Genomic DNA, 25,107 nt, shown 5'->3' with positions numbered 1-25,107 from the left:
CGGCGGAGGCGGAGGTGGCGGCGCGGGCGCGGGCGCGGCCATGGCGGGCTGCTGCTCGGTGCTGGCGGCCTTCCTCTTCGAGTACGACACGCCGCGCATCGTGCTCATCCGCAGCCGCAAAGTGGGGCTCATGAACCGGACCGTGCAGCTGCTCATCCTGGCCTACGTCATCGGGTGAGCGCGGCCGGGGGCGCGACCCCGCGGGGTCGGGGACCTGGGGTCACCCGGCGGCCGGGGGCTGCCCTATCCGGGTCCTGGCCGTGCACCTGCCCCTCTTGGCCCAGGTCACCGGCGCAGCCCGGCGGGCGCCCCCCAGGGAGGGCCCAGGGGTAGCGACCCGAGGCCGGGACACACCCCTCCGGACCCCCAGCCGCGGGGGGCCGGGCTCCGGGCAGAAGGCTGCTTTGATGGTGTGTTTTAAGGGCAGACCCTGGCTAGACCCTCCTCCTCCTCTCCTTCCCTGCCTCTGGTCGTTCTACCTGGCTCCGGGATGGCCTTTGGGCTGGGCGAGGGGGGGCGCTCGGCCTCAACGTCCCTGTCGCTGTTACTCACTTCCCATCCGAGGATCTGCTGGCAGAAATCAGGGTTTGGGATTTCCACTGGGTTCCTTTCGCTTCTGTGGCTTCCGGCCCTGTCCCTTACACCATGTGATAATTCAAGATAGTGGAGGTCACGCTTGCAAAAAGCACTTAACGTCCACTTCCCTCGTCTTAGGGGGTTGGTTCATCACTCTCCGTGTTGCCCGCTTTGCTTAGATACATACGCTCAACCGGCCCAGCCGCCACCAAGTGTTCGGTTTTAATTGAATGCGCCCCTTCCAACCTAACAAAACTGGAGGAGGTGGAAATGAAGTTACCAGCTGGGCCTGGTTCCAAGGTCCACTGGGGTCCAGCTGTTAAACGGCGTGGACAGCGCTGAGCTGACAGATGTGATCTGCTTTGTCATTTTTTTTTTTCTTAAAAGGCCTAGTGCAACGGTCCCCAAACTACACCTACGACCATTTGGGCATTTTTAAAAAACTCGGAGTGCTGGCTCCCATCCCCAGGCCGTCTGATGTCATCCCTGGAGAGGAAGACCCGCTCCCAGGAGGTTTTGGTGGGCAGCCAAGTTTAGGGACTAGTGTCCCAGTGTTGCCCGAATCTACCTGACATTGAAAGACTCACCCCGAGGAATTGTTTTAAAGTAACCTGGGGTGGGGCCCAGGGAATCTGCATGATCAGACAGGTTGACCTCCGACCTCTAGCAGCCCAGCAGCCGCAGGTACTGACAGTATTCAGTAAAATGGCTTTCCAGGTGTGTTCTCTACACCAGGACTACCTAACCCACCCCCAGGTTTGGACTCAGGCAAATGAAGTTCCACCAGGAAGGAACTCCTCACCCCACCCCCTGCAGTCATTGTGATGCATCCTGCATTTTGAAAGGTGATACTTACCTGGTTAACTGAACTCCCCGGGGCGGGGCTGGATCTGAAGCCTTTGGAATCAAGCTCTCGTGCAGCTTTTTCCTCCTTGCCTGCGCTGCTCACGGGAAGATCAGCTGGCATCTACCCTTGGGTATCTGTGAGGTTCTAGACTGCACGTGGTATAGAGTCCGTCCCGCTTATCCGCAGTTTTGCTTCCCACAGTTTTAGTTGCCAAGGTGGGGAGATATTAAATGCGAAATTTCAGAAAAAGCAATTCCTATGTTTTAACTTGCACGCCACGCTGGATAGCACGATGAAATCTCAAGGCGTCCTGGCGCCATCCCACGTGAGACGTGGTCCTGCCCTTGCCCGGCCGCCTACTCCCGCGTCCCACCGGTCACTGCGCAGCCTTCCCGGTCATCCGGTCAGTTACCGGAAAGAGAGTGGCCGCGTTCACGTGACTCTGATCTCAGTATATTTATTGTTCGCATTGCTCTGTTTTATTAGTAGTCATCGTTAATCTCTTGCTGCGCCGAATTTATAAGTAAACTTGACCACAGGTGTATCTGTGTAGGAAAAAACACAGTATAGACAGGGTTCGGAAGCGACCTGCAGTTTCGGGCATCCCCTGGGGGTCTGAGACCGTGTCCCCGGCGGAGAAGGGGGGAGTACTGTGTCTGGGCTGCACGGCGCGGGAGCCGCTAGTCCGTGTGGCTGTTGAGCACTTGACATGTCCGCCCTTCAAACTGAGGCGTGCTGTCACTGTAAAGTACACACTGGGTTTTGAAGAAATAGCGCGGAAATACCTCCGTAAAATATCACACTAATAACCTCATATTGGTAACATGTGAAAACAGATTGGGTTACGTAAAATATATCATTAAAATTAATTTCACCCCTTTTTGGTTTTGAACAGGGCTACTAAAGTTTTTTAAACTTCATATGTGGCTCGTGTTATATTTCTTTGGGGTAGCACGTCTTTCTAGAATCCCTGGGACGTATTCTCTCCCTTCACCATGAGGATTTTTTTTTTTAGATTTTATTTATTTATTTTTAGGGAGGGAAGGGAGGGAGATAGAGAGATAGAGAAAGAGAGAGAGAGAGAGAGAGAGAAACATCAATGTGCGTTTGCTGGGGGTTATGGCCTGCAACCCAGGAACGTACCCTGGCTGGGAATCGAACCTGGGACACTTTGGTTCCCAGCCCGAGCTCAATCCACTGAGCTACGCCAGCCAGGGCTAGGATTTTTTTTTTTAAGCAATAAGTGCTTCGCTTTTACCCATCTCGCCATGATCAAAACTGACTCCGGATTTAAATTAAGAGGTTGTAAAAAGACCTCATTTCTTTTTTAAAAGATTTTATTTATTTATTTTTAGAGAGGGAAGGGAGGGAGGGAGGGGGAGAGAGAGAGAGAGAGACATCAATGTGCAGTTGCTGGGGGCCGTGGCCTGCAACCCAGGCATGTGCCCTGACTGGGAATCGAAACTGCAATGCTTTGGTTCGCAGCCCATGCTCAATCCACTGAGCTACGCCAGCCAGGGCAAAAGACCTCATTTCTTAACTTCCTGATCCAATTCATCATGGTGAAATTGTGGTCTTTTTTTCCCTCGTGACTCATAGCAATCTCATGAACAAAAAGAGTCTGAACATGCATTTCCCAGTTACCTGATTCTAAGTCACACAATGAAGAAACAGTTAAATCACATAATGACGTTGCGACACTGCATCTCTTGAGCAATTTATTGAACCAATGGTAAAACGGTAGTGACCTTCCTGCCCTGAGCTCCAGTATGTCTGACCAGAATTGAATGGAAGCTTCTGCTGCAGCTGGATGCCCGGGAAACAGGACTTGCTGGGGCAAAGCTCCTCTCTAGGGTGGGAGATGGATTTGGAGACTGCTCAGCTGAGACAGACCTATAAGTCACTAAAACCGGTGAATCTCTGAAATCTCAGCATCTAGAGCTTAGAAGGAGGAGAGAAGGATGCTAGCATTTCTCGATTCTAGAAAAATGTAACAGTAACAGCCACTGGTAGGTGTTTAGCAGTAGCTCTGGTGGGGAGGAGTTCCGATTTGTAGCATCGGCCTGTTTCCATGGTACGGACATTCCCGCCGTGACCGAGTTCGGCCTGTGGGTGGTGACTCACAAACACTGTCCTAAGCATCTGGCGTGCCTTCACTGATGGGACCTCACAGCAGCAATCCTGTGGAGTCCTGTTATCGTCCCCATCTTGCAGACGGGAAAACTGAAGCAACTCTGCCAGAGTGAGGCCTAGAGATTGGTAGAGCTGAGACACGCTCTGGAGATCAGCTGGCTTCCGTCAGTTTTCCGGTGTCCTAACCGCTATGTGCTGATGCCTTTACGTTGTTTTTTTTTTTAAGATTTTACTTATTTATTTTTTAGAGAGAGAAGGAAGGGAGAAAGAGAGAGAGAGAGAGAAACATCAGTGTGCGGTGGCTGGGGGCCGTGGCCTGCAACCCAGGCATGTGCCCTGACTGGGAATCCAACCTGCGATGCTTTGGTTCGCAGCCTGCGCTCAATCCACTGAGCTACGCCAGCCAGGGCTGCCTTTACGTTTTTAATTATCCAAACTGATGTTAATGTCTCCACTTCAGAGGAAAGAAGCAGACATGTACCTTGCGTTCTTTGAGGAAAGTATACAAATTACTATAAGAAGTTACTTGAAAGGTGTATCTTGTTTCAGAAGGAGTACAGCATAGAGGTCAAGAGAAGGGGCTTCAGAGGCAGAAGGCTCGGGGTCACATCCTGATTACGCCACTCACTAGCTGTGTGACTCTGGCCAAGTGACATAGCCTCTCTGTGTCTCGGTTTCCTTCTCTGTGAAATGGAGCTAATAATGGACGCTTGCCTTACACAGCAGTCAGGATTAAGTTGGTTAATGCACATAAGGAGCTTAGGTCAGTGCCTGGCACCTAAAAACACTCAAATGCTAACTATTATGATGATAATTTTTGTGCTGTCTTGGTGGTTCTGCAGGTCACAGTGCATTGAACGTGCTCAGGTAGCTAATAAGACAGCATTAACCGAGCATTTTGTCCATGCAGATCCCAGAGCTGGGCGCTTTACTGGCATCGTCTCATTAATTTTCCACAAACCACCCTGTGGTTTAGGTGCCATTATGCCTTCTTTGCAAAAGTGGAAATGGAGCCACCGCCGCCGCCACCACCACCCTCAAAAAGTCAGGTGGCTTTTGCAAAGTCACATAATTAGTGAACGTGGAACTTGCAGCTTCTGGCTAGCAGAGGCTCCCCAGCGTCAGCTCCAACTCACCAAACCCTGACGGCAATCCAAGAGGCCTGTTCTGTTTTGTTTTGTTTTGTAGGTGGGTGTTTGTGTGGGAAAAGGGCTACCAGGAAGTGGACTCTGTGGTCAGCTCAATCACCACCAAAGCCAAGGGCGTGACCGTGACCAACACCTCCAAACTAGGATTCCGGATCTGGGATGTGGCCGATTACGTGATTCCAGCTCAGGTATGCTGTCCGTGATGACCCTGTCTGGCGCTCAGGCCTCTCCAACCGGCTCCTTGCTGTTCGCTGACCTCGTGTGCTCGGTTCATGATCGGCACGGCCAGAGCGCTGACACCCCCAGGGCCCAGACCGATTGTTTCCGTTCGAGAAGTCAGTGCCCGCTCATCCCCCTTTGGCTCCCGATCTGAGAGGTAATATTCAATCAGCCGAGTTTCCTCTGCCCTGAAACACGGCCAGGTAAACACAGGCAGCTGTCCATGAGGACACCTTGGTCTGTCTCAAGCCCTAAGAGGTGAAAAGGCAAACATTTTTTTTTAAGATTTTATTTGTTTATTTTTAGAGAGGGAAGGGAGGGAGATAGAGAGAGAGAGAGAGAGACGTCAATGTGCGGTTGCTGGGGGCTGTGGCCTGCAACCCAGGCATGTGCCCTGACTGGGAATTGAACCTGTGATGCTTTGGTTCGCAGCCCGTGCTCAATCCACTGAGCTACGCCAGCCAGGGCTAAGGCAAACATTTTAAATCCTGGGAAAAAATTCAAGTAGAAACATCGCCTCTCGCCATTTTATACTTGCTCTATGGTGGTCAGCCCACAAGGTGGACCTTTCCAAGCAGCATTAAAACCCTGAGCAGCACCTAGAGACAAAAAGCTGAACAGAAGGAAACAGACAGACCCGCGTGGGATTCCATCAGGAATAAAGGGAAAGGAAGAAAGGACCTGCCACAGTGTCCTGGTCTCCTGTCTGCGGTCCCACAAAGCTGCAAGTTAAATATTGACTCTCGTTAGCCTTGAAAATGGCCGCGAGCCACACAGCCCGGCCCCAGCTCGCCCCTCCAGGTGGTGCATACGCCACGGGAACCCGGGCAGCTCAGTGCAGACCAGCTGGCGGCTCCCGGCTCGGAGCCCTGCAAGGACTTGGGAAACTCTCTTCTTGCTTCAAATGTGTTCATTTCCCCCGGGGCCTTCTCAAGAGAGGGTCTTGTGGGGTGTCCAGAAGAGAAGACAGAGCTCATGAGCCACGAAGGCCACATGGATCAGGGGAGTCACCGTTGCTGGAGGTGGCTGGGCCTGTTGGCACGCACCTGTCTCCACAGAGAGACCTCCGCTTCCCGCCAGGTCACCGCCCGGTGCTGGCAGGCTCTGGGAGTACCGCTCCGTCCATTCACTGGGGCCAGGCAGGGGTGTGGCCGCTGCATCTGCCCCTCGCTGGAAGGGGACACGCAGCCACTGGTCCTTCCACTCAGACCCGGGGGAACACAACCATCCGTGCACATCACATCTACTTTGGCTCATCTCCAGTCCGAAATTTCCCTAAACTCAGATAAGAACGAGGAACCCAAAAAGTAAACCGTGCCGAACTGTTCACGCCTCACTCGGGGGAGGGGGAGGGGCCGCCTTCGGTAAACACCACCTGTGTTTGCACGTGGAACACCCAGGAACCTGACGCGTGCCCTGGGAGACTCGGGCCACCGGTCCCAACCTCCTGTCTCCTCTGGGGCCACTTCCTCATCTCCCAGCATGGCTTGTTCTAGGCCTTCCCCTGGAAGGTGCCAGCTGTTCCCGGAGCTTCCAGCTCCTGGTCAGACCTCGGGGTGGGGGTGGCTACAGGCCCCTGGGTACTTGAGTCACTCTGACCCCCCAGGTGGCGCCCAGCACGGACCCCAGCACGGACCCCAGCCTTCCTGGGAGTGTGAAACGCTTAGTGCTTCTGGCAGGCTTTGCACGGCAGAGTGGCAGTGCCCACTGAGGGGGAGGCCCAGCTCGAATCTTTGGGGTCTTTGTCTTCCACCCCTTATACAAGAAGGTCATTATTAGCAAGTCTTTATTAGCAGTCTCATCCCCAACAGATTGCTCTCAAATTTCTTAGAAACGCTAATAAATTAATCCTCTGGCACCTTCCAAGTTCCAAGGAAAAAGGAGAACCTTCTCTCTGAAAGGGAGAGCGGTGGATGCCGACCCTGACCGAGTCTTCTCCGGAACGCCTTCTTTCTTTATTTCAGTTCCGGCTGGGAACGCAAGCCAGCCAAACTGGAGACCTTTAAGTGGCTTTTTGTTGTTGTTGTTGTTATTTTTTCCCTCTGAGTTAATCCGGTTGGCAGAGGATGTCTGGAGTCCTCGGCCCTTTCCCCTCAGTAAGTCAAGCTTTATTAAGGAACCACTTTAAGTTATAGACGTTTTTCAAATGGAGGTGAAATTCACATACCGTAACATGAACCACTCCAGAATGAAGAACTCCATGGCGTGTAGCACACGCATGGTGTCGTGCAGCCCCCCTTAGTCCCCTTCCGGAACACCTTCGTCCCCCGCAAAGGAAACCACGCACACGAAGCGGTCACACTCCTCCGCCCTCCCCGCCCCCCGCGGCAGACCACCAGGCTGCCCTCCGTGTCCGTGGGTCTGCCTGCTCTGGACATCGCGTGTCAGTGGGATCACACGCTGCGAGGCCTTCCGCGTCCGGTCCGGCGTCTCCCCCTCAGCCTCGTGTCGGGGGGTTCGTCCGCGTTGCAGCAGGTGTCAGGGCTCCGTTCCTGCGCGTGGCTCCGCAGTGTTCCGTCGCGGGCGCGGAGCACCGCGCGTGTGCCGTTCACCTGCCGGTCAGCCAGGGGGCCTATGTCACCTTGGAGAGCAGTGCTGCCCCCAACAGGAAGACACAAGCATTCGTTTCAGTCGGTTTCCGGTTAGGTTGCAGACCCTCAGAGGGCAGGGCGGGAGGCCCCGAGATCAGTTTTTCCCACTGTCTTCTCCGTGCCGCGTGGGAGCCGTGAAGGGCGCTGTCCCGGGGACGCCCGGCGCGCTCTGTGGCTCCGCTGGGCGCCCCGGCGGTGACGCGGCCCGGCTCTCTCCCCTTCCCCCTCTCTCTGCAGGAGGAAAACTCCCTCTTCGTCATGACCAACATGATCATCACCGTGAACCAGACCCAAGGCTTCTGCCCCGAGGTAGGCGGCGGCTCGGGAGAGCCCCGGGCCTCATGCCCCGCCCCCCACCTCCAGCCCCGGCCCGCGGTGTGGGGGGGGGCCGGCCCTGCCGCACGCTCTTCTTTCCCCAGGTCCCAGACAAGACCACGGTGTGCACGACAGACGCCGACTGCACTGCGGGCTCTGCGGGCACCCACAGCAGCGGTAGGAGCGTGGGACTGCGCCCCTCTGTGGACACCGCCCTGGGCAGGGCGGCCCCCCCCCACTGCATCGCGTCCCCAGTGGGGGGCTCCGCCGAGGGAGAAATCTCGGGGTTGGAGACATCCCCCACGTTGCCCAACACCCTCCCGTGACCATGGGGGAGCTCGTTGTGCAGATCGAGGTCCCGGGACCCTCTCAGTAGTCACCTCTGTCATCTGCTTGTCAGAAGCCACCCCAGATCTTGCCTTGAGCTGTGGCTCCGCATCCTCCCCCGCCCCCCCGCCCGCCCTGCAGCGGGCACAGCAGAGGCGTGGCTGGGCCTCGGGCGCCCGTTCTCCTCCAGCTGCGGTTCTCAGACACCAAGTCCCAGAACTCCAACCGCTCAGGCGGGAAGGCACGGGGTGCCGCGGGGGGGCTCCCACTCCCCACCTCACAGACGTTGAAAACAGGAGGCCCCCTGTGGACCTGGGTCCCCCCCCCCCCGTAGGAGTGGCAACAGGAAGGTGCGTGCCCTTCAACGGGACTGTGAAGACCTGCGAGGTGGCGGCCTGGTGCCCGGTGGAGGACGACAGACACGTGCCCAAGTGAGTGTTGGCCGGGGAGGGGGGAGGGGGTGAACTGAACGCCGGTTCTCAGGCCCCAGGGGAGGAGGCGGGGCGGGGGGGGGGCGTGGCACCTCTGGGGAGTGGCTGTGTGCTCCCGGCGTCCCCATGGCGTGGGGTTACATGGGGTGGCCCTTCTCCACCACGAGGCGGCTGCTGTCCCTGGCGAGGCGGGTCACCGAGTTCTGGAAGTGAAGAGAGCGGATGCCTTTCTTCTGTGTTGGGAGTCTGTCGGTTGCCAGTAACGGACAGGAAACAGTTCTCGGTGCCCGAAGGCCGTTGCTCAACAGAGAACAAGCCCGGATGTCTCCTTGGGCAGAGAGAAGTAACATTAACCGCGACTTTCAGTAACATCGTTTGACTTCGTTATGTTGATTTGAACAGTGACCTCTGACTTGTAGCAAATGACGTTTCTTATGGTCAGGGCTGAACGTTTCGTTTCCAAATGAATGTCAATAAGAAAGGGAGCTGATCCTCACGGTGAAAGCCATCCAGATGTCCATCACCAGATGAGAGGACAGGTCATAGTCCACCCAATGCAGTGGAATACAATTCAGCCCTAAAAAGGAGTGGCGTCTGACCCATGCTGCAACGTGGATGAGCCTCGAAAACGTTATGCTGAGTGAAAGCAGACCATACGGAAACACCCATTCACATGAAATGGCCAGGACAGACACATCCGTGGAGACGGAAGACGGACTGCTGGTTCCCCAGAGCTGAGGGCAGAAGAGAGAGATAGGAACGACTTCATGGGGACAGGGTCTCCTTATGGGGTGATGCAGAGTGTTCTGGAACAAGACAGAGGTGCAGGTTGTGCGACACTAAATGTGCTAAAGGCCACTGGAAGTGTCACACAGGAGATGCTCAGATGTGGGGGCAAGGGTGTGGTACAGGGAAGGACAAGAGTTTGAAAAATCTGCTGTGACCCAGTTTGTGAGTCTGCTGTGACCCATCCCCTTGATACAGGGAAGAGGGAACTGGAAGCCCCCAGAGAGGTGCCTGGGTCAAGGTCGCCAGGAGTGGCGACAGGCTCAGCCTCCCTCCTTGTGTCGCCTTGTCCTCGGCCTTGCTCCTGTCTCAGGGCTGGGGAGACCATTGTTTACATTCTCAGAGCTGCGGTCAGGACCGGGGAGGCCTCCCCCACAGAGGGCTCAGCCTGCAGCTGCGATTCTCCCGCACAGAAACCCATCCAAGAGGTGGGGTCCCCTCGGGGGCCGATTCCATGCACGTGCTCAGCCAGGCGCGGGTGGGCCACTTCTGGGAAGAGGCTGCGGGCCAGAGGACTCTGCTCTTTGTGTATGTTTGAGAGGCCAGGATCCAGCCTCTAGGCGAACTGACCTTTGCTTTGACTTTCGTAAAACCAGGTCTGTCCAGCAAGCCCCGAGATGGGACAGTGGAGAGAATTCCAGGGCGGCCCCGGGCGCGGGTTCTTCTGCTCCAGCCGCCTCGGGCAAGGGGCCGGGAGGGAAGAAGCCTGAAGGTGTGGTCCACCGCGGTCTCCCTCTCTCCACCCAGTGTTTATGCAGAGGAGAGCAGAAAATGCTGGAAACGTTGCGTTTTTTTTGTTTTTTTTTTTTTTTTTTTTTTACAAAAAATGACATTGTAAGATGCGTGTGTATGCTTTTAAAAAATATTACATAGGTATGTGAGTGCACATGTATTTGTACTTCCGTTAATACTAACGATATGGTTTTTTTTCAGACCCGCTTTTTTAAAGGCTGCAGAGAACTTCACCCTTCTGGTGAAGAACAACATCTGGTACCCCAAATTTAACTTCAGCAAGTAAGTGGTGGCCGGCGGTGGGGGGCTCACCGGTGTCTCTTGGAGAAACACTTAAGGCTCTTCGAGCTTCTCCTCGTTTCTGTTTTCTGCTTCCCCCCGGACTTGAGGAGAAACATCCTCCCCAACATCACCACCGCCTACCTCAAATCCTGCGTCTACGACGCTGCGACCGACCCTTTCTGCCCCATCTTCCGTCTCGGCAAAATAGTGCAAAGCGCGGGGCACAGCTTCGCGGACATGGCCGTGGAGGTAGGTAGGCGCGGGCGCCGGCTGCTCCAGCACGGCCCCCGTCCCGCGGGTCTCCGCCCGGAGCGGGCGCCCAGGAAGGCCCGTCAGGCTCTGTGTCTCTCTCTCTGCTCACCCCCGCAGGGCGGCATCATGGGCATCCAGATCAAGTGGAACTGCAACCTGGACAGGGCCGCCTCCCACTGCTTGCCCAGGTACTCCTTCCGCCGCCTGGACACCCGGGACCTGGACCACAACGTGTCCCCCGGCTACAATTTCAGGTGGGCGAGAGCGCGGGCCCTGTTTCTCACGTGCGCGGTGGGCGGGGAGGCGACGGTAGCTGGATCACTCCGCAGCGGAGGCACCCTCACCCGCCTAAGACCGGCGCTCGGGGCGCCGCCAGGACAGGCCCAAGCGTGCGCCAGAGGGCGTGCCGAGCGCGGGGGGGGGGGGGGGGCGCCCGTGGCATCCTGGCGCGTGAGAGAGCCCCCTTCCCCTTTCCTGCCTCCGGAGACGCGCTGGGGCAGCTTGCGGGCAGCTGAGAGAGGCCGCGGGCCGCTGCTCCAGCCTCCTCGGGCCAGCCTCAGGCGGGGCCCCTCCGCGCACTAACGTGGAGGCCTGGGTGAGCTCGTACCCTCCCTCCAGAGGCCTCTGGGCCTCACCCAGGAATTGGTTTCCCGAAGACCGAGCCGGCCCCGGCCTCTCCAACGTGCAGAGGTACAGGTTTTAGCGTCAGGAAAGGCCTTCGCTGGTATTGCTCTGCTCAAAGTGCTGCGTGTCCGTTTCCCCGTGCTGGCCGTAGCAGAGCCCCACAAACCGGGCGGCTGGAAACGACGGGGAACCGACTCTCTCACCGTCCCGGGGGCTAGAAGCCCGAGGTCAAGGTGTCAGCGAGGCCCGGCTCCTTCCTGGCCGCTTCCAGCTTCCGGGGGCTCCCGACCACCGTCCCTGGTGCTGCTTGGCTGGCGGACACATCGCTCCAGGGCCTGCGCCCTCTCCTTTGTGGTGTAAAGACACAGTCTTGTTGGATGCAGGGCCCGCCTTAGTGCAGTAGGTCCTCTTCCTAGCCAAGCACGTCTGCAAAGACCTGTCGCCAAGCGCGGACAGTCACGGGTTTCACATAGATGTTGGAGGACACTGGTCAGTCCAGCACACAGCCGGTGATCCAATGAGAGGGCCACGGGGCCAGGGTCACGTGTGCCACTTGCACGTAGCCCTGCACGTTTTCGTGTGCCTCGTGTTACACGTCTAGCACGCCGGTAGCCACTGTTAAAAACAGGCCCTAGGAGGGGGCGCCGGAGTAGGCCAGTGGTGCTGTCGTGTTGCAGTTGCCTCCCTCTAGTGGTGACACGTGGAATCAAATGCAGGCGCGCTCTGCTATCCTTGCGAACCATCTGGCTCACTGGATACATGGGCAGATGTTTTGATTATTTTTCCTAGTAAAGGGGTTGGATTTTTGCTGCTCTCTCTGTACGCTCACACAGTTCTTGTAGAGACTGCTTGGCTGGAAACCCAGCACGGGGAGAAGCTGATGGGACCCTCACAAAAAGGGCACCCCTCCCCCTGCCCCCTGCCAGCACCAGGCCCTGCCTGAGTTCCAGGCCTGGACCTCCACGTGGAGACCGATCACAGGCCAAGAATTTAGGTTCCGGCGGCTCCTCTGTGTAAAACACATCTCAGTGGGTCTGCCCCAGTCATTTTCCCCTTTTTTTTAAAAAAAAAGTCTTTACTGAGACACAGTTGACACACTACACAGTTCACCATATTTAAAGTGTAGAGCTCAGCTGTTCTGTGTATTCGGAGTTGTGCAGCCACCACCAGTCAATTTTAGACCATTCCCGTCACCCCAGAAACATTTCCATCACCCGCACCCTTCAGCGATCGCCCCTGCACCCCCTCACTCCAGCCCCCCGCAACCTCTAACCTCCTTTCTCTGTGGATTGGCCCGCTCTGGGCATCTCATACGAACGGAGTCGGACAGCCTGCCCCTCTGGGTCTGCCCTCTTCCTCTCGGCGTGCTGCTTTTCTGAGAGTCGCCCAATGTTGTAGCATTCATTCATTGGTTACGTCATCTCTTCTCATGGCCGAATAACATGCCGTTGTGTGGGCGTATCACACTCACCCGTTCACCCACTGGTGGGTGGGTCAGTGGTTCTTTAAAAGAAAGGCCTGAGCTGTCACTCAGTTACGTGAGTAGTTCGGTGGGGGGTGGCTGCTGGCTGGCTGCGTGCTGTTAGCGGCCAAGGTCTCCTTGAGAGAGGCCAGTGGCTCAGCGGCCAGGAAGGAGGGACACAAAGAGCGGGAGGTTCTGGTTTAAGGCGGAGGTGGCAACAGTGATGACAGAGCGGGGAGCCCCCCCTGGGCCCAGGCGCACTCTTCCTCAGCAGGCCGGGCCTCCTGCTGCCCGGCCACCGGGAGCTGGGAGAGGCCCCGGGGTGCGCGTCACCCGCTCAGCAGGCAGAGCGGATCCCTGGCCACCACCCACTCTGCGAGGCCTCGGGGGCTTCTGCTGTCTAACAGGACCCAGAGGGGAGGTCTGGCTGCTGTCCCCCAAGCCCTCTGCCTTTCCCTCTCACCTGAGCTCCTCCCCCAGGTTTGCCAAGTACTACAGCGACCCCACTGGCACCGAGCACCGCACGCTCATCAAGGCCTACGGCATCCGCTTCGACATCATCGTGTTCGGAAAGGTAGCCCGGCCACCAGCTCCCCATGCAGACCCCGCTAGGCCTCTTCGGGGTCAGCCGGGGGTGAGGGACCCTCTCCCCATCCTCCACCTGCCTGCACCCATCCCTGTTGCAGCTCTTTCTTTCTTCTCCCGTGTCGTTTGCAGGCTGGGAAGTTTAACATCATCCCAACCATGATCAACGTTGGCTCCGGCCTGGCGCTCTTAGGGGTGGTGAGTGACTCAGTCCTCTCTGTTCGCCCCCAGGGCCAGGGCCTCCTCCGTAGCCAGCACAGCCTGCGAGCCCCTCAGCCCTCTGGGCTTGTTTCCGCCCCCCTGGGACCGAGCCCCGCCTCCCCCTTCTCTTCCCTGGGACGGAGCCCCGCGGGGCCCAGCCTTCTCCAGACAGATGGAGACTTCCTTCTCCTCGAAACATCCCAGACCCAGAAACACGAGGACTAAGGCACCCCGGCTCCTTCTTTCAGGCGACAGTGCTGTGTGACATCATAGTCCTCTACTGCATGAAGAAAAGATACTACTACCGGGAGAAGAAATACAAATACGTGGAAGACTACGAGCAGGTGGGCCGCCGCCCCCCCTGCCCCCTGCAACGCAGCAGGCAGGGAGGGCTGGGTGCCTTCCTTCACCTGCCGCCTCCCGTACCGTGGGGACGGCCCTGGGGAGGCCCTAGCACCACGCTAGCTGTTTCTGTGCGTCGTCAGCCCGGGCAGTCCCACGCCACTCTCCTCACCGGCTCCCTTCCTAAACCATCTGAACTAGTACTCGCTTTAGACGGACTCGCTCTTTAAAACCTAGCCTCGTTTGAACTAGTGACCTCTCAGGTTAGTTACGATAATGGACGTTAGGACAAGATCAGTGCCCACACTTGACTCAGATTCAACTTGCAGAGCGAAAGGGGCGGGGCACCGTGCTCTGAGACCCCCGCCCCCCCCGCCAGGGGCTGGGCGGGCACGGTTGTGAAGGGCTGTCCCAAGGCCTCAGGAAAAGCGCCGGATTCCGGCCACCCCGATTGCCCTAGGCCCGCCGCCGGGCAGAGCGGTGCGAGTGCACTTCTCCGTGGACATACCAATTACAGACACGTGCATTGTTCCTTCCAGGGCATCGGCAGCGAGATGGACCGGTGATGCCCGCCCTCGCCGGGGCTCCCCACGGCCCTCACGGAAGCGGAGAGCACAGAGCAAGGAGGAGAGGCTGCCGCGGCACCCCCGAGCGCGTTCCCGATTCCGAGTCCGCCCCCACTCCACACGCACTCCGAGGCTGCCCAGCTGCTCCCGCGTCAAGGTGTCGGACGTGCATCGTGAACCTCCCTGCCCTCGGCTGCGCCACCTCTGCTGTCCCTTCAGCTTGCAGCCCTGCGGGCGGGCTGTGGCCCGAAGGCAGTGGTGCCGCTGGGGCGGCGGGGCTGGGGCTTTCTCCAGGGCCGGCCTTCCTCAGTGGCCACCGCCCTCTGCGGCCCCGGCACGGCAGGCCCCGCTGCTCTCTGGGGCGCACGGGGGCACCTGGGTGGGTGTGGCTCACCTGGGCTGCCGCTGCCCCCACCCCCAGACTCTGCCCACGCAGTCACGAGGCAGAGCTCGTGTGTCTCTTTTGAGACGAGGTATGTGGAGACGAATGATCAAGGACTGCACATTAAAGCAGAGGATTTTCCTAATCTTTGTCTTCGTGGTTCCATAGCAGGAGCGAGAACACGCCTTCCCTCCCTGGCAAACCCCTCTGACTCCTTGTGCTGCCAGAGGTTCCGGAAACAAGTGTCGCTGGAGCTGAGGCACCTTTTCCCTGCTTCACCTTTCTCTGAAAGGCCTGAGAATTATGATCTCCGTTAGGTGGTATTATACATTATAGTTTACAAGACTTCTTTTCATTTTAAAGATATTTATTTATTTATTTAAGAGAGGGGGGAGGGGAAGGAGAAAGGGAGAGAAACATCAATGTGCGGTTGCCTCTTGCACGCCCCCTACTGGGACCTGGTCTGCAACCCAGGCCTGTGCCCTGCCTGGGAATCGAACCGGCGACCCTTTGGTTTGCAGGCTGGCTCTCAATCCACTGAGCCACACCAGCCAGGACTGCGCGATCTCTCTTCTGTAGCGATGACGTGCCTGACCTGGGCTTACGTGTTACTTAAAATGATGGTGCTCCACGCACCAGCGAACACAGTGCAAACGGCCTGTCCTCCCCTCCCCGCTTTGCCTTCCAGAAGTCCCCACCCAGAAGCAGCACCACCTCCACCTACCTTGCCACCGGTTTGGAATGTTAATGAAGCTATTTCTAGCTTCGCCTTCACACCTCCTCAATTCTGCATCCCATGCTCAGGAGCTCCTTAAAGAAAGCAGCTTGCCCTCCCCCTTGTCACGAATTCCCTTCCAAGTACCAAGGGAACAGTTTATTTTAAAAGTGCTCGGCTTCTGTCGGATAAATGACCAATCTGGGCTTTTCTTGCTTTGGGGGCGGGGTGGGGGGAAGCCTTACTGCATCCCCCTGGAAAAGCTCTGGGTTATGCGGCTTTTGAAAAACGCCCACCTGAACCCGCAGCTCAAATGGAGCTGGAATTTTCCGGAAGGGCTCTTCCCCTGCAGACTGAGGCGTGATGCTTCCTGGCGTGGAGGAGACTCCTTCCAGCCTCCGCTTTGCTAAGACAGGCTGGTCCAGCTGGGGCTGGGGGTGGGCACTGCCGCAGCACTGGTTGCTCATTTTAACCACCAGAGTCACCGTACGTTCGGCCACCCCCCCCCTTGTTGGCGCCGCCTCTTAAGCAGAGACCCTCGTACCCAGAGGTGGGCTTCCGGGAGTCTCCGGAACCCCTAGCACTTTGCAAAGTGGTGCACCCGTGAGCGCCTCCGTGGCCTTCACCGGATTCTCAGTGGGGTCTTTCGTAGCCATACCTGCGCTCGCCCCCGGAGGCCAGCACTGCAGCCTGCAGCGTCGGAACGGGGGTCTCGCGGACTCCACCTACTCTCCTTTGACAACAGAAGCCCAGGGGGCAAAGCCAGTCCAGCAAGGCCACGGGCCAGCTCCCCACTGGAACGCAGGGGGCCCTCAGCCGCCCACCCAGAGAAACGGCCTGTTCTGCAACAGTCTCCGGCGGGCAGGCGAACCGGACGCCGTCGACGAGCCGGGAGACTCCACCTTCGCTGACAAATCGGACAAGCCCTGCACCACTGACCCGACGTTTCTGAGCCCGGTCCAGGCGATGGTCCCTAACATGGGGTTAATGCCCGCCTGGTGGCATGCTGACCCACAGACGACGCTGTCCAGTGCCTGGTTAGAGGCAGCGGCTTACCTGTTCGGTCTCCACCAGAAGAACCGCGAGATGAACCACCTGCTGCAGCTGTGCCCACAGAGGAGCCCCTGGGGGTCCTGAGGTGGGGGAGGCCTGGGGACCTGCACCGCTCCCGGGTGCTGCGGGTGCTCCCGGTGGGGCCTCACACTTGGAGTGAGACCCTGGGACGTGCTTGAATTAGGGAAGAAGGAAGAAGGGTGGAATAATGCTGCCTGCATGCCCCCCGACCAGGGCCTCTGACCTCACCGGCCTCACCCACGGGAGGAAAACCGACGTAAGGGACGGGCGTCCCAGAGAGTGCTAACTCAATGACCGAGAGACGAGTCCCCAGGAGGCCTGGCTTTGCACCATTTGGCCGTCTGTTTATTTCAAGTTTACAGAGCAGCTCAAAACATCTGTGGAAAAACACCAAAGGCTTACTTTTCTCTGCAGTTCACGTCTCTGTAAGGGATAAATACACAGTATTTAACTTGTACACCTGATCAGAGGGCAATGCATAGAAAGGACCGGGGGCGAGACAGAAGCATCGGGCGGGGCGTCGGTCACAGGTTGGAAGAGTCAGCAGTCCCACGGGACTCGGCCCAGAAAGCTGGAGAAGATGGGGATCGGCCACCTCGAAACCTTCCCTAGCACCTTAGAAGCAAGTGGAGGTCATGGTTCTCCCCACCGGCGACGTGAGGCTCCCCTTTGGAAGATGGCTGAGAGCAACACGTGGGGCCAGCCTGCGTGTCTGAGTGCGCAGGGACGCGCCCCCTTGCTCCAGAAAGGCTGTGAGGGCAGGAGCCCCTGCTCATGGGAAAGGCTGGACCACGGGGGAAACGGCCTCCCCAGCCCCCGGCACCCACAAGGGGCCGGGGAAGGCTTCACGGGAGCCGCCCATGAGCCAGCAGACTGGGGGGGATGTGGCACAGGTCAGAGGAAAAGATGGGGAGAGAGACTTGTGCTTCCTTCAAGGCCGCGGGTGCAGGCCATGGGGCGCTTCCACCAGACGGGCCCCGCAGGTGCGCCAGCAGTGGGAGAAGCGGACGGGCATCCTCCTGGCCCCCCCGACAGAGCTGCTCCTGGCAGCTGCCCCCCCACCCTCCTGATGGAGCCGGTTTTTGGAAAACTGACGCATGGGGTCTGAGAGGGTGGTGGTACACTTTATGGAACAGCCCTCTCTGCTTAGACTTTTTGGGGGTGGCAGTTCCTTTCCACAGCTTTCTTTGGTGTTCCTTTGTAAAAAAAAAAAATGAACTTGGGCCTCCCCCAACCCACCTGCCTCAGCAGCTGGGTGCTGCCCAGTGGCCGGCATGCCACACGTGAAACCTTCCCCGGAGGGTGTTGCGGGGGACAGAGGGCACTGCCCCACGCGGCTCCGTAAACACAGGGGTTCTGCAGAAGCGCGGCGTGTGGCCCGCCCTCCCCGGACTCCACACAGACAGGCCTGGACAGAGACCAGGACCAGCTGACTCGAACCGCCGTGCGGTGCTCACTGCTAATGAACCAGGGCCCCTCTGCTCCCAGAAGGGGTGGGGCCCATACATGCCAACAAGCGTAGGAGGGCAAGAGGAAGTTCTAGGCTACAGAAAGAGAAAAAAAGCAGGCGAGAATATCCTCCTCCATCAGACGGGCATTCTTTGCTCTTGCAAACCAGCAGCCCCTAATTCTGCACGGCTAAAACACGGCAAGGAGACTCTGGCTGAGCGACAGTTCGAGAGTTCACAGTCGAGATCTGTGGAAGCCAAGGACGCCCTGGGCAGGGGGCACAGGTCCTTGCTTCTCCATCTCTGCAAAACGTCCTCGTACCATGGCTGATCGGACACAAATCACAGGAAAGCAGGCCTTTCCGAACCCCAGTACTGTCTCCCCAGGCCAAAGTCCTCCCAGTTTTCCCACCCCCCCGCACTTCAGACGCACCCACACGTGGGTCTGGAAGAAGGCGCACCTGAACTGCAGCCAGACTTCCCAACAGCAGATGGAAGTCAGAAAGGTAAACCTTTTCTTTCTGGACTTTTGGCTACACAAGGGAACGCCCTGCGCCAGGCCCTGGTCCCCTAGGGCCCTGAGGACCGCTCCAGGTTGCAACAGCCTCCCCTCTAAAAGGGTCCCAGAAGTTCTCTGGTGGACCCTAACAGAGCTTTGCTGGCACAGATGACCGTCTGCGTCTCTGTGAAATGAACATATCTCCCAGCTGGCCCTCCAGCAACCGGGTGACTGTTTCACTAACAACAACACTCAGCTAGTGTTTCGGGAGAGAACAAAACGGTAGCGGTCTCTAGAAGACACAGGTGATGAACAAGCTGAGCTGCTAAGACACAAGCGTGAGTTTCAGGGCTCTAACGCCTGCCTGGAGCGGTGGGCTAGATCCTGGAAGCTCGAAACGATTTCTGAACTCCTCTGGAGTTCAGACTGGTTGGAGAATTGAACCTTTTTGCTTCTTTGTTCACTCTCAAGCCATGTAATATACATGGAAGTACAGGATTTCACCCTGATGTGTTTTTTGTTGTTGTTGTTATTTCACAAGAGATTTACTAAGAGAGCTCCGTCAACTCCTTGAGAACTCCGCTTTAAGTGTCTGGCATAAAGACACACACTCGCGTCCTTGAAGCGCAACTTCTCCCACCACGACCTTTGCAAAGCAACTTAAACACCAAGCCCTTTCTGTTTCTCTGACAACTCCAGGCATAAAAACGACGCTCCAGTCCTTCTTACAAACACGTTGCCTCGAAGCTCCCTGCAGCTACCACCGAGGGCGAGCCCCGCCTCCACTCGTGAGTCCGCGGTCCTGGAGGGTGGCGCCGTGTCAGGTGTGGGGTTTGCACAAGAGGCCACACCCACTCCTCACCCTTTAGACACGGCGGCGGACCCCCTCTGGGGTCTCGGACCCCGCTGTGGGAGTTCTCTGCCCGTTTTTCATGATTTTCAAACCCCACACACATTCGCTTGGGACAGCGGCCATGGTTCCAAGATCACAGCGAAGGATTTTTTTGGCATAAAAATGTTTTAAAAAAGCGACTGTCCCAGAGTGTATGTGGGTCTGGGTCTGCAACTCCTCACGCCAGTTCAGCCAGCCAGCGGCCAAGGTCGATGTCATGGAGTTCTTTTTCTTTTCTCTCTCTCTCTTTTTTTTGTCCCCTTTAAAACAACAAAGGATTAAAAAAAAAAAAAAAACAACAACCAGAGATGACGGGCAAGGCTCTACACACGTGCTTCCGGTAAGACATGCTGCTATGGAAACGCGGGGAGCGCAGCCCGGGCGGTGAGACGCTGAGCATGCGAGGTCACGGCGGTCGGCAGCTACTCCATCGCGTCGTCGGGCCACGGAGGGTGCATGCGTGCCTGCTGGCCGGGGCCAGGGGCCCCCCAACTCTCCCCCTGCGGGGGGCCGCCTTTCACAAGAGCACTTCCTCCTCCCCCGGCGGGGGCGGGGCGGGCCCGCGGAGGCCGTCTTCGCTGCCGTGCTTCCTGCTCGTGCAGAACAGAAAAGCGAGGTTAGGGGCCCTGAACCTGCCTCTCCGGGTTCCCACGCGGCCTGCCGGGCTGTTTACTCAACCTCTCCTTGCAGATTCCCTCCCCCTTGTCCCTTGCTTACATAACATTTTCAAAGGGGACCTTGTATCCCCTCTGTCCATGGAAAACCAGTGTCATTTGCCAAAGATAACAAGGAACTATAAAAACACCTGTGAACCCGTCTGCGCCACGCCTAAGGTCACGGCGCCGATGGAGCGCTCGCTGAGGCTGTTGTTATCTGCACTCCCCCACCGCCACCCCCTTCCGGACATGAGCTGTCCCTCGTCCAGAACAGTGACAGGACTTGTCACCAGGTGAACTTCCTGGGGACAGCCCGCAGGACCGCTGGGGCTCAGCCTGACACGCTGCCGGCCTTCAGGGAACAGCTGTCAGCAGAAACAACGGCCCCGGCTCACAGGCCGGAGGGACCGCTCCCGCGGAGAGAGGCGCCCCCCTCTGGGCGCTGGGAGCCAGCGGAGCAGACGCCGCTGGTGGGAGGAGCAGTGTCCTGGGTCCCTCGGGGTGGGGGGGTGGGGCATGGCCCTTGGCACCCCAGCTCGAGTTGCCTGGGGTGACAGACATGGCTGGGGGGACGCAGATGTGCGGGGAAATCCCCGAGGAGCGGCCCAGACCCTCCGCCACGGCCCCCACAGTCGCCCCTTCGAAGGGAAGCCGGTGGGCTTGCCGCACAGAACCGATGTCCACCGCGCACCCCTGGCCGGAAGGGGAGGCCCCTGCCCCAGGAGGGACAGCGTGCTGCCTGCATTCCCAGAGAGAAAACCCTATGAAAACCACTCCTTGGCCTTACTGTGTCTGCCACAGGGGAGGGCCAAGTCCCCCGGGGAGGAGCGCTGCAGCCAGAGCCCAGACAGGCCCTCGGTCTCCGCTGCACAGGCTGGTCCCGCTGCAGGCGCTGGCGGGGCGTGGGCCCACCGCCTCCAGTGACTGACTGGGTTCTCGGGCTCTGCTGAGTGCTGGGCCGTGTGGACACCACAGCACCCCACCCGGGGGCCGGGGGCAGGCGCAGGTAACCCCCAGGTGTCGCTGGGACTGCAGATGAAGGAATAAGGGGACAGTAAAGCCCTTTGGACCCATTTCAGTCTGTTGATGTCTCGTCGGGGAAAAAGCAAAAGAACAGAAACAACAGGCTCACACAGAGCCAGGAGGCAAACCCTGAACCTGAGGTGGAGAAGAGAAAGGCCGGCCCAGCAGGCTTCTGCTCCCTGTCACCCCGTGGGGCTCAAACTACAGGCCGGGCCATCCTGTCGCCTGGCTGCAGAGACGGCCGGGAACGTCCAGCAGGGACTGAGACAGCCTTCTCGGGCTGGTGACCGCCGGCTGATGGCCAACGGCCGCTTTTCCTGCTCCGGAAAAGCAAGAAGAATCTGCAGACAAGCACGCCTCCTGCGTCACCGCAGACGCGCCGACTCCCGTGGTGGGAGCGGCCAACGCGTTCGGTCCCAGCCAGTTCCGATCAGACAGCAAAGGCCGGCGCGGGGACGCGCACGCGCACGGCAGCGCTCCTCATCCGTGCTGGCCAGGAGGCGGGGACAGTGTCCACCGCCAGAGGAACAGACACATACATACAAGGGGGCCTGTCCGCACCGTGAAATATTAGTTGGCCATAAAAAAAAAAAAAGAATGAAGCGCCGACACCTGCCCCACCACAGACGAACCCTGGAAACGGGGGGCTGGGTGAGAGAGGCCAGGCACGCGAGGCCACACGCCGTGGGGCCCCGTGTCTAGGAGGTGGTCCAGGACGGGCCGGTCTTAGGCAGCGGAAGGCAGCTCAGTGGTGGCTGGGGGATGGCGGGAGTGGGTGGTTACATGGCTCCGTGACTGTACTGAAGAGCCACGGACGTACCCGCTCCGAGTGGGGCAGGTGTGTGGTGTGAACTCTAGCTCACTGGAGCTGCATGTCAGTCTCAGAAGTGGCTGCCTGGAGCTCCCAGGTGAGGTTCAGGTTCAGCGGGAAGAAGATTGGAATTGCTACCCTGCCCCAGGTGCTGGCGGGGGTGGGGGGTGGTGTGAGGGGCCGAAGGGATGCCATCTGTCATCTCAGTCTTACAGGGACAAAAATTCCCATCTGCCGGGGGAGGTGCGGGTAATAACACTGACCTGGGTATACACTATGTTTGGAAGAGGGATGGCCGATCGGGGGAGAAACCCAGCCCCCCCACCCCAGGCAGAGGACTTGTACATTAATTTGCAGCCAGCTGCAAGGGGACTTATTCCCCAGGTCTCAACCCCTCGGAGAAGAGAGGGTGGGTGGTGCTGGAGAGCCACGGATGCAGCATGCCTGACCTGGGCTCCGACCATGCCGCCACGGGCCCGTGACGCGTGCCGAGCAGACGTGGGAGCCTGACCGGGCCGTCGGACCGGGGTGAATGCACAGGCGTTCCGGGTGCAGCGCCATGCACCCACAGCCCCAGCTCACATGCACGACCCGTCCGCGGGTCCAAGCCCCTGGACGCCCCTCCTTGGCAGCCCGGGGCCAGAGGCCCAAGGTGAGCCCGGTCGTGGCGGATGTGGCAGAAAGGAGCATCCGCCGGGCTGGGGACGCCCCGTGCGTGCGTGCGTGCGGGCGCAGCAGCTGCCCCCGCCCCCGGGCCCCGGCGGAGGCCACTGCGCAGGCAGGCAGGCAGGCTTTACCTTGGGCTCAGACAGGGGCTCCCACTGCCTGGTTGGTTTTTTGCTGGAATCGCCAGAGGGGAGGGAAAAGGGAAGTGAGAAGGGACAGCCGGGGGGGCCAAGGGGTGCCCCCCCTCCCTCCCCAGAGACAGACCCCAGACGCCAGCTCGACAGAGCCGTAGCCAGGGCAGTTATGAGGATACCACCCCGCTGTGCCGTGACGTGCAGGGTCCCTGGGCGAGACTGGCTTGCTCCCCCTGCACAGGGCCGAACCGCACCGCCCCCCCACCCCCGCGAGCACGCCTGCTTCTGGACCACGACAGGGCTTGCTGACTGTCAAGGGCCCCCCAGTTAAAGTGCCAGCCCCCTGAGGAAGGTCCCACTTCAGGCTGGACCGGCTGTCAGCCAGAGGCGGTGGGCTGGGCCCAGGGTGGGGCGAGTCCCGGGCCAGCAGCCGCTCTGGCTTCCCCAGGGGGCCCAGGTCTGGTCGGAGTCTTTCCCGATTGCTCTGCACTGCGTCCAGCCCCCGCCCCCCACTCCCTGCCCCACAGGAAGGCAGGTGGGCACTCACCTGAGCAGGTTCCCAGGCGCGGACAGCGAGCGCTCCTCCCGCCGGCTGCCCTCGAAGGGGTTCCCAAAGGAGCGCTTCCGTATCATGGTCTTCACCAGGATCTGCAGGGGAGAACAGGGGAGTCGGCCACCATCCTTCCTCACCGTCCCCTCCCCCAGCGCCTCGCCCGCTCCCAGGGCCTGTGGCCGATGGCAGCCCTTGGCAGACACGAGGCAGAATCCGGGACAGAGCCGCCAAAGCCACGGCCAACGGACTGGTCCACCCGGCAAAGCCTCCCACGGCCCCCTGGCGGCCAACAAGAAAAGGGCCCAAGTCCTTGGTCTGACATTCAAGTCCGGTCGTCATCTCCCATCTTGGGCCCACCCAGCCCCTAGGGGGCGCTGTGCTCCGGGACAGCTGGTCTGCACAGCACCCCTGGTACCAGGTCTCCGCGGAGCCATCAACCTGTCTCAACCCGCCTCGCCTTCAAGGCCGGGCCTCTGTGTTTGGCGAAAACCGTCCCTGACCACGCCAAGAAACCAACTACCGTTTCCCAGGAATAATGGGGCACAGGGGTGCTGCACGTGTTTTTAGCTGAACTATAATTCCCACAGCATAAAATTCACCATTTTTAAGTACACGATTCCCTGGTTTTCGTGTATGCCGTGTATCTAATTTCAGAGCATTTCCGTCACTCCAGAAAGAAGCCCTGACCCCTCGCCCTCATCAGCAGAGACGTCCCTGGCCCCCCCCCCCCCCCCCCCGGACCCCAGCATGCACCAGTCTGCTCTCCATCTCTGTGACTCTCTCCCCTGGACACTTCACGTAAGTGGAATCACACAGCGCGCGGCTTTGTCTGGCTTCTTCCCCTCAGCGTGTTTTCGAGGTCCAGCTACATTGTATCAGTATTTCTTTCCTTTCCATGGCCGAGTAATATTCCTTTGCAGGGGTACAAAGGCATTTTCTTTATCCCCTCCTCCACAGGTGCACACTGCTTCTTCCCACTTTTCGGTGGTTGTGAGTAACGCTGTGAACATTTGCGTCCAAGTTTTTGTGTGGACATGTTTTTCCACACAAAATATTTCCACTGCTCCGGGGTACACCCAGGAGTGAAATGCTTGGATCACACGGTAACGACGTTTAACACTTTGAGGAATGGCCAGACCGTTTTCTGCAGCCGGTGTAGCGTTTTCCTGCCAGCATCACCCAAGGACACCGTCTTCTCAGGGGACTGCGCGGTCATCAAGAATTGGACACACCTGTCCAGGTGCAAGGAGCTCAGGGCACATGCCGCACTCTGGGGCCAGCCAGGCTGCTGTGAGGGCAGACACTCAGAGGCGCTGGGGGCTGGCCTGCCCCCGGCCAGCGGTGGGTCCTCTTTGGCGCGCTCCCCACCCCGATCTGCTCGAACAGACTGAGTTGGGAAACGTGTGTCTGCGGAGAGGACCTCGGGGAGAAGGGAACACCCCTCCTCTGGCCCCGGGTGCCCAGCCTCACCCAGCCAGCCTGCCCCCATCCTTCCCGACACCCAGCCCTGACCCCCTCACTCCCCGACTTACAATCCCTCGCCCACAGGAGTTTGGAACCCACCCTGTTGCCAGCCAGGGCGCCATGGGAGGCTCTGGAGGGAGGGAGTGAACCAGTCACCTTCTGGTGATGCTTTTGGCTACTGTGGCCCCCACCCCCTCCCAGCAGAGCACGGTGCCTCTTCAAGCTGTTTCACGTATTGAGTTGATTTTTTAGGGGGTTGCTGCTAAGTGTTGATAAAACAAAACCAAAAAAAGACCCCCCACAACACTGATTTACCAAACGATAGAAACACCTAAACAGCCAACTGAGGAACAGGTGAAATGTGGTCTCTC

At 58.7% G+C, this 25,107-nt stretch overlaps 2 protein-coding genes across 5 annotated transcripts in view; one reads left to right on the top strand and one right to left on the bottom strand.

Moving 5' to 3' along the window:
* The first annotated feature begins 25 nt into the window (after positions 1 to 25).
* Positions 26 to 14,946, top strand: P2RX4 (purinergic receptor P2X 4). The gene is made up of 12 exons (XM_028528186.2): positions 26 to 174; positions 4,745 to 4,892; positions 7,752 to 7,823; positions 7,934 to 8,006; positions 8,491 to 8,587; positions 10,307 to 10,387; positions 10,495 to 10,636; positions 10,757 to 10,893; positions 13,206 to 13,299; positions 13,443 to 13,508; positions 13,760 to 13,855; positions 14,393 to 14,946. Exons 1-12 carry the CDS (start codon positions 41 to 43, stop codon positions 14,417 to 14,419), a joined length of 1,167 nt encoding a protein of 388 aa, XP_028383987.1. The 5' UTR covers positions 26 to 40; the 3' UTR covers positions 14,420 to 14,946.
* A 1,969-nt stretch (positions 14,947 to 16,915) lies between these two features.
* CAMKK2 (calcium/calmodulin dependent protein kinase kinase 2) overlaps positions 16,916 to 25,107 on the bottom strand; it is a 42,079-nt gene continuing 33,887 nt past the window's right edge. For 2 of the 4 annotated variants that reach the window (XM_028528180.2, XM_028528182.2), the window contains 3 exons: positions 23,267 to 23,367; positions 22,717 to 22,759; positions 16,916 to 20,019 (listed from right to left, as the gene is read on the bottom strand). In XM_028528180.2, coding sequence (XP_028383981.1) covers positions 19,852 to 20,019; positions 22,717 to 22,759; positions 23,267 to 23,367 — 312 coding nt within the window. In that variant the 3' untranslated portion in view covers positions 16,916 to 19,851. The remainder of the gene's footprint in view (positions 20,020 to 22,716; positions 22,760 to 23,266; positions 23,368 to 25,107) is intronic. The other 2 variants (XM_028528181.2, XM_028528184.2) reach the window with 1 other exon arrangement.

The sequence above is a fragment of the Phyllostomus discolor genome, chromosome 13, assembly GCF_004126475.2.
Source record: "Phyllostomus discolor isolate MPI-MPIP mPhyDis1 chromosome 13, mPhyDis1.pri.v3, whole genome shotgun sequence".
In the NCBI taxonomy this organism is placed as follows: Eukaryota; Metazoa; Chordata; class Mammalia; order Chiroptera; family Phyllostomidae; genus Phyllostomus; species Phyllostomus discolor.
This window is presented reverse-complemented; position numbering and strand designations above follow the sequence as displayed.

What these genes read in the sequence shown, in the direction of transcription:
- P2RX4 (XM_028528186.2), top strand. Translation starts at nt 41, where the DNA reads ATGGCGGGCTGCTGCTCGGTGCTGGCGGCCTTCCTCTTCGAGTACGAC. An exon ending in GACGACAGACACGTGCCCAA is followed by an intron (nt 8,588 to 10,306) that starts GTGAGTGTTGGC and finishes GTTTTTTTTCAG; the next exon opens with ACCCGCTTTTTTAAAGGCTG. An exon ending in CCCAAATTTAACTTCAGCAA is followed by an intron (nt 10,388 to 10,494) that starts GTAAGTGGTGGC and finishes CCCGGACTTGAG; the next exon opens with GAGAAACATCCTCCCCAACA.